Raw genomic sequence first — 8,645 nt, 5'->3', positions numbered from 1 at the left:
ATCACAGAACGCTACTAGAAATCTTTATTTTGCCCTTTTTCTGGTTAACTTGTTCTTGGCAAGGTTCTTCCTGCGCATCTTTCATGCACGAGTCCATTTGATGTGATTCTTTGTTTTCCAAGTAAAGAAGAGGTGTATCTCACAGGCATACCTGTGAGATATTATTTCTATTCTGTTTTGCGGGTTTACGTGTCTTTATGGCGAATGGTGGGCGCTATTCACATTTGTACTAGTAAAAGTACCCTCCCCCTCATTTGCATAGAAAAGTTACCTTGGGTAGGGCCCCCCCCCCCTCGAAAAAAAATCCTGCGTACGTTCCTACTTTGGTGGCATATACAGTGACCCTTTGCGGAACCATTGAGACCGGCCGGTGTTTTATGTGCCGACAGCCGGAATGGTATCGGGACAAGGCAAAAAGAAGCACTTTGTAATCCAACCTTATTGTAATGATAAAGGCCATAAAACAGAGCTGTCGCAAATGGCAGACAGATGCACGAACTAGAAGCCCCATTTGAATATGGTGATGCCTTTGGTCGATGCTGGGCGCCACCATTGTCCAGACGCATCATAGGCAAATTCGTGCGAATGTGTGACCACATTAGGCTTGGTCAGCTCAATTTCTGACTCGACCTGCTTGTGTCGGGTTCATGTAAATTTAACCGTACAGGAACACAACGCTTGACTAATGCTAAGGTCACCGAGGGAGCTGAGATATCGGTGAAATGAGCCAAACTAACTGGGAAAATTGCACGCCTACCATACCGTACAACCTTCATTGATGTTCTGGTGTACTCTCACTTTTCTGTTCCATTTTTACAACTCTTTTAAGCAAGTGGGAAAGGCATTCATACATTCTATACCGAAGATGTCAATTGTTTGTGTGCATAATCTAAAATGTTATTTAGACACTGAAAAAACAGTAATGCGGGTGAGCCTTTTCATGTTGTCCAGGAATTTACAGATGTTTCATGACAATGAAGTTCTCTCAAACGTTTTCCCTTAGTAATGGGTAGTTTTCCTTATGATCACATGGGATTCCTCAAACATGTCCAGGAGATGGGGGCTCAATATTTGCTGTTTACAGAAACTGAGTTAAGAGAATTGATTCACTGGGGTCTGGCTGTCCTTTGTTTCGTGCTGTACAGAATTGTAAGTGTATCTTTTAAATTTTATGCATTCTGTTATTAGCTATTTTGAGCTGTTGAAATTTAGGAAATAAAATGCACAGTGTTTTTTGGGCGATACTCTAGTACAACTTGTTGGTTTTTAAATGCTTGGAGAGGTATGTGTAGTACTGAAGCAAATGTTATTTTTCGAGTACCTTATGGAAAATACAGTCTAACCATTTTATAACACTCACATATGACATTCAAATACTCTCCTTATATAGGATATTTATTCTATCAAGGTCCAGCTGTCGTAGATGCTGGTTGGTTCTGTGTTCTTCCTGGTACATTCCTGAAAAGCAAGCAGTAGACTTTTTGCTGGCTAACAAGTGTTTGTGTTTTGGTTGTTCATGCAGGTGCTCCTGTTGTGCTGTGCAATGAGTGGCTGTGCAGAAATTTTGGCATAGCAGTATCATACGAGCCATGCACCATTGAGTCAACTCCCAGGCGTGGCAGAATTTGCGTAAGCTGATCGTCAGCTGGTACTCACCGCCATGTTCGCAGGTACTGCTGCTGTCATGTGGCCCAAACTGGAGGCCACCTGAAGACTGGCAGATCCCCCTTCTGTCAGCTGTAGCTTCAAAAGAACTTGTTGTGCGAGGTAATTGACTTAATGAAGTCATTGTAGCACAAGTAAGATGGACACGCAGTACAGAAAACAGGAGAGTATGGGTGCTTTGCTCAGGTTTGAGTTATTACATTATCCAATGGACAGTTGTTTTAAGCTTAACATTGTGCTGAATGCTACGGATAAAGGGAGTCTATGGATAGCTTCATGATTTTCAAAATGACCCTTTCTTTATTCTGTTTTGTAGTCTTGTCTTCGATTGCTGTAACGTCCGAAAATATGTGTACAATTCATCATGGCACAGAACATAAATACAAAAACTGAATATCTTTTTCAAATAGAGGTACAGAAGTGTTGCTGATGCCTTCCTTGCCTTGTTTCTTGGTTAAAAATGCCTCTAAAAACTTGCATGCAGTAGTAAGTTTGCTCTTCGGAAAGCTTTCAGGTGTGTAAAGCTGTGATTCACACTTGCAAGCCATGTAATGTGCAGGCAGATGCCCATGGCCATTATTCTTAATGGAAAGTTTGCACTCCTGTGTCTGGTCATTCATGCGTCGTCCAGTTTGACTTATATAGGCTCTGACTTACTTTGCTCAGCGAAATACATGCATCTACTTCACTGAGCAAAAGTATGTGGATGAAGGACTGTGCGAAAAAGCTGGTTTCCTTTTCGTCCTATGAATGTAAATTAAAATTGAGGACGGCACTCCAAACTTACACATCTGAATTTTCTAGTGAACTCGTTGATGTCAGTCAGTGCATCTGAATTTCAAAGAAATTGAGGTCTTTTGGCAAACCTGTGATCCTATACATTTGTGCATGAGTGTGCATTATTTTTAATATATAAGTGAATAGCTTTCTCTGGCTGCCGTGAATGTTGGGCACTGGCCAGGTGTTGTTGGATTTGGAGACGATCCCACCGCTGTCAACCAGATATTTGGACCTTGCCGTTGGGTGCGGGAGTTGGCCAAGGTTGAGGAGGACATTGAGATAAAAACTGAAGGTTTATTTACATTATTCACAGTGAGAGTACAAAGAAATTAACAGTCAAAGTCATTACGGGCCGGCAGCAACTCTGACGCTGTGGCCCGTGGCCACAGCGTCCGAGTTGATGAAGAGATGAATGAAGGAATGCTCTCTTGCTGCTCCCGGTCTCTGGCTTTTAAGCCCTTCGGTGTCTCGAAGACACGTCACGTTGGCCAATCGGCGAGCCCGCTCAGGTGACGCCATTTTCGGCCAATGGTAGGTGCCCGTGCGATTGTGTGACACCCGGCGCACAGGGTTGCCCCTTGAGCCCCAATTGTCCGAGCGCTTACTTCTCTCTGCGGTATTGCCATTCTGACTTGCAAGCGCCGTCACAGAGGTGAATGGGGGCGACGTTTCAGTGCTACAAAGCAGCTTTGCTCGGGCCCTGCGTTACCTGGAACTGTGCCAGGCTCCCGCTATACTTTCGGAAAGAGTTAAGCAGTGAATAGCTCCACCTGCGGCGCACGAGGTGGGGGATGCCAACTAGTTTGCACGTGCCGCGCCTCGGGAACGGGGTAGACGTGCTTCTGCGCTCCTTAATTAGCTGTGACGCGATTCGATGTGGTCTGGTGAACTCGAAGTAGGCTCAGGAAAAGGTCCCGTATCTAACAGTGTCTTGCCGAGAGAAAGGGCAGCATGTGAGCGCATGAGTTACGGATTCGTGTCCACCACTGAATGCCAACTAGCTCTTCGAGATGCCTGTGCTGTCGTGCAACATTGTCGTCATTCAATCGTGGTCGCATTGTCATTATGCATCATGCAGCTGTCGCTGTCACGCTCTCATCCCGTCCACTAAAACCTGTCGATAATTTGCGCCACCATCATCTGCCATTATCGATGCCAGTAGTATACTTCAGAAGTACTTGCTTTTGTGACCATACGACTTCTGCATTACGCGTAAACTGTTTGCTTACTTGGACAAGAATTTTTGATGGTTTTCGCGTAATTTCGTAGTGTTCCAGTGACGAATAAATTACTTTTGAGTGTAGCGCCCATGCTGTCCTGCCTTCTGTTCTTTGTTTCTATTTTATTTGGGCTACAATGACTTCCTCAATACCATATTTTAGCCCGAAAAGGTGCAGCTTTTGTGATCAGTGATATTTGATGTCATGTACTGAGAGGTTGATGACCTCAGTTCTGTGTCAATCCTGGGCACTCAACAAATTGAGCATAACTTAAATATAAACTTTGCAAAAGTGGAAACGAAAAACAAAAGCAGGAAAGGTGGGGAAGAGAAGATTGCTGTGTTTCATTCCTTTTCTGGCAGAAAAATTATTTCCTAATATAGCATTTGTGCACGGTGACTTAACACATTACTTTCATCTTAAAGAAGAATCGCTAAATACTTTAGCATCCCCTAACACTCACCACTACATTTATCATATGTGGCTCTTTACAAAAGTACACATGTTGCTGGTGGTTAATTCTTGGTATGTGGGCAATAACAGAGACTTAGTAACATTTGGTAAGCGCATTTGGTATGCTGGATATTCGTAAGACTTGCAGTTCTCAAAGTGAGGACACAGGTGTGCTTAATAAGGCATTAGGATCCTGTTCTTGATTAAGCGCATTTCTTGTGTATGACCTCTCATACTACTTCGTGCTTGGGATGACGTTAATGTGCTGCAAGTTTGGGATTCTTGAACTTCTAATCGTGACGAAGCCCGTGATCTGTTCACAGTTCCTCAAGGGTTCTTTTTTGAGAACTTCATCTTCAGGAAAAAGCATTCGCTGAAGAACAGACATCACGCCAAGGCAACTGCAGTTAAAATACACTAGACTTGCAATAGCCACAACTGGGCTTCAGGCCGTCTGCATTAGTATAGCCCATCAATACTGCAGAAATCCATAATGTGGAGGGCTGCAGCTGACAGTTATTTCCTTTCAGGCCTTACGAATGTCATGCACAATCTGTGGTCATTGAGGGGGCCCATGTGCTCAGGAAATGAGGCAGCTGTAATCACTGTCAGAATGACTGGTTTGGTTGAACACTAGTCCTTCTGCTCATTTTCCTAATTTCTGTGGAGCAAGGGACAAGCGTCCTTCGATATCCACAGGGAAATGCAGCCCACGTATGGGGTAAGGTGCCTCGCTTTGAGAAGTGTGAGGTGGCGGTGTTGTGAGTTCGCAAAAGGGCCGTGAAGACTTGCATAACTATGAACGTTCGGGGAGGTTGCGTGCGTCGCCGACGTCATTTGCCGCGTGGATCTCAAATTTAGTGCTAGGATGGGACAAATGTCTGAGCCGGTGTGGGGACTGTGTGGAACAATAGCGTAAGGTACGTGGAATAGTATGTATATTTGTAATTACCTGCATGCACCTTATTTTGGTAAATGAAAAACTGGGACCAAAGACTTTCTGATTCACTGTCATATTAAATTTATTTCGACTATTCGTATACAACTGAGTATTAGAAAATTTTCGAATACCTAGTTTTCGAATCGAATGCGAATATTAAAAAAATGCATTTGATAATATTGGAAATTTTCGTGTATTTGCACACCCCTAATTATTTCATTTTTAATTTAATCCTTTCTTCAGTTCGGCTTTTATTTTCTTGGCTGTGTCTTATCCTCCCCATTGAATTGTCATTATTAAAACTTCTTGACCTCTGGGTATTGCATTTATGTATGTTTTTCTTTTGGTTTTTGTATGAGGCTTAGGCATGTGCCTCCTGCTTGGCTAAAGTTACTGTTTGTGCATGTTGGTAGGACATGAAGGCAGCTTCGTGCGCACAAGATGAGGACACAGAAGAGGCTGATATACACGAGTACTCGTGTGTTTCGGCCTCTTCTTTGTCCTCGTCTTGTGCATAAAAAGCTGCCTTCATCTCCTGCTTGGGCTTTTCTACTAGGGCCTGCAGTAAGTAATAAATAATGTTAGATAACTAAAACTCTTTCAGGGTCCTGCGGAGGTGCTTAGAGCACAGTTTAAGAACAATTGCTAGGGTTCCTTGAAGTGTTGTTTCTGAAACCGTACTTTCACTCCTCTAGATTTGTTCATAAGCATAAAATATGTGCAAGCGTGAGCCAACGTAGGCAGACTGCCTTGGTATGTTTCATGTATGCTGTGATGTGCAACTGAGTCATAGTTATGCCTTACCTCTTGCATCTTCTGAACTTATCTTGACTGCATAACTATGACAAGCATGCAACCGAAATTTTTTTTCACCCTTTATGGAGGAACAAATTGCAGAACTTTTTGTGGAACAAATTTCACGTGCCTGATGAAGGCTATGTTTGCATTGTAGTAACAGCTCATGCTTGTGTGACAATTCTTTATAAGCCCTCTCCAAGCCAACCAAATGAAAGTCAGCACTGTGCATTTCTTAATATACTTCAGAACAAATACAATTCCTTCTACAGTGATAGACTTGTGTGATTTTAGTATATCAATGCGTATTTGTGTCATTATGATGCATTTAAACTACAGTCGACTTTCATTACAACTGACCCTTACAACGCGACAAAAAGTGCCCGTTTTATCCGAAGCCCGCAATATCCTAAGCACCTCACTTCCGAACTTTAGTCGCGATGTGTAACAATGTTATTGCCAAGAGTAAGTGACGAATGTCCAAAATAAAAAAAAAATAAGAACAAGAAAAGTCCCAGTTTCACCCGAGAGACGAAGCATCGACTGCGATATGAAATTAGCAGGCAGCATTGCAAAGTAAGGATAGTAGTTTTATCGGTCGTATAAAGTTGTAAACATTCGCCTACTAACTAAATTAACAAGCACGGAGTCACAGGCACACAGGTAAACACGAACACATTTTGCTTCGCGCCAGAAGCAGCAGCCACTGGAGTAGAACCCCCCACCCCCACCCCTCCCGTGCGCGAGATACTGAGTTGCTATCGTCGGCTGACTCTAACAAGTCAGTTGTCAGCCCGTGTCGACACTGCATAAGTCCGTTTTATATGCCTGATTTTGGCAAAAATTGCTGCTGTATGCTGTAGCCGATAGTCCGTTTTAGTGGGGTCCGTTAAAAGCGAACTTCGTTGCATTAATAAAATAGGTAGAGCAAAATAAGGTTGAAACATGGTCTGTTATATCCGAAAGTCAGTTGTACAGGGTCCGTTGTAACTAGCGTAGACTGTATAACAATGCACTTGTAAAACAACATTGTTGTCAACCCATTTATCTCTCTTTTCTCTCTTTATAAAACCAGTTTTCACTGAAACCACCATCAACTTTCTTTTTTCTTTTCAGATGTTTGGTGCAATCAGCATTAAGCTTTTCCCTCTCTGGGTAGCCAGTGTTATTTTCTGTCAATGAAGAGTGGAAGAGCTTACAAGATCATGGCACAGAACTCTGCATATGCATATAGTGTTTAAAGATTGTAATTGCTTGCTAATGCTGCAGTCATGTTTTCAAATGTCCATTATAAGTTTGCTTCGATTACACATTGTCAGTAACGGTTCTTGTCCGTACTGTAAATATTTCACGAAGGATTGAAAGTACCTCTGTTGAAGGTACTCCCAAATGTGCCTTTACTGGGTGTGCGAGGTATTTGAGGGCATGATGATGACTTCAGGAATAGCAACAATATTTCAGATGAGATTAAATATACGTGCGCCAAGTTTTGTACTGTGTTTCTGTTACCACTGTTTTCTAAGGTTGTCGAGTAAAGCGGCCTTAAGCCTCAGTTATTGACTGAATGTGGCCTTGATAATGGCTGGGTGCTAAGATGAGATAGTGCATGTTGATCTTGGGCATTGCTTTCACAATAGTGGTGTTTTTAACATTGCGTGGAGTCTCTCAGTGATTCCCCCCTAGCAAGAATTCGCAATAAAAATTGCATAGCCTGTCGGATTACTGACATCAATAGGTGGTCTATTGTTTTTATAGTCATATTGGTTCTGTGTACGTGTCAGTTCAATAAGTGTATCAGTTCTATAGGTTTATTGTTTCAATTGGCTTATGGTCTAATGGATGTATTGGTCCAATAGGATTAATTGGCAGGGGCGATCATGCATGCTAGTGCAATAGGAACATTTACACCAGAGTAAAGCTTATAATACTTTATTCACACTCAGCAGGACGGTGCGTATCTCAAACATGCAGTACACTAGCCACACAAAAATCACTTAGCCAGGCATAAAAATGACACTAAAGGTAAGAATTGGGCTGGACTGTGGCAGAACTTGCTTGGGGAACTGTGGATGCAAACTTGAAATAGCTTTGTGTGTGCTTCTGCAAAGACATCAAAAGAAGAAATAAAAAGCACACATCTGCTACAAACCGCTTAAACTATCAGTAGCACACTTGAAGTTATGTGCTGCTTGTTTAAGAACAACCCATCTACATTTATAAAGGATTTTCATGTCAAGTTACGTCAGCTTATCACCTATTACAACTTGCAGTAACTGATACTCCAGGCAAACTTTCGCAGTAATGGATGATGCAGTGAGCACGTCCAAGGTGGACCACATGGTCAGTTAGCATGCAATTTGTGGGCAACATTGTAGCAGTCATTAGACCTAGGTCATGCCAGCAAGTTCGGTGTGGCCGATACTTGACATTGTATTTGTCGTACGGGTGCCACAGTGGTTCTCCTGTCTGATTATGGACTGTAGACAACAAATGCGAATCAACGGCATAAATTACAGCAAACGTAGCGAAAACACAGGGGGAGAAACTTCGAAAGACTGAAGAGCTGAGGTGTCCACTGCCAGCGCTTGTTGACTGCTTGCTACCTATCGAGGAGAAATGGTCATAAGTGCAAGTGCAGTTTCCTAACCCCTATCTGCTCAGACTCACTCATGTATCGGTTAGGGTGATCTAGCATAGCGGAATCCGGTTATCATAATGCCATTGACGGTACTGGATTGTACGTGGGGTCCGCCTGCATGACGAGGTGGAGGGCACTCTGCCAAATCAAGTTG

At 42.8% G+C, this 8,645-nt stretch overlaps 1 protein-coding gene across 1 annotated transcript in view; it reads left to right on the top strand.

Annotated features, from left to right (window-relative positions):
* Nucleotides 1-922: 922 nt before the first annotated feature.
* The window catches only part of LOC142558378 (uncharacterized), a 40,020-nt gene continuing 32,297 nt past the window's right edge, over nt 923-8,645 (top strand). The window contains exons 1-2 of the mRNA XM_075670522.1: nt 923-928; nt 1,614-1,767. Coding sequence (XP_075526637.1) covers nt 923-928; nt 1,614-1,767 — 160 coding nt within the window. The remainder of the gene's footprint in view (nt 929-1,613; nt 1,768-8,645) is intronic.

The sequence above is a fragment of the Dermacentor variabilis genome, chromosome 9 (assembly GCF_050947875.1).
Source record: "Dermacentor variabilis isolate Ectoservices chromosome 9, ASM5094787v1, whole genome shotgun sequence".
Taxonomy (NCBI): domain Eukaryota; kingdom Metazoa; phylum Arthropoda; class Arachnida; order Ixodida; family Ixodidae; genus Dermacentor; species Dermacentor variabilis.
This window is presented reverse-complemented; position numbering and strand designations above follow the sequence as displayed.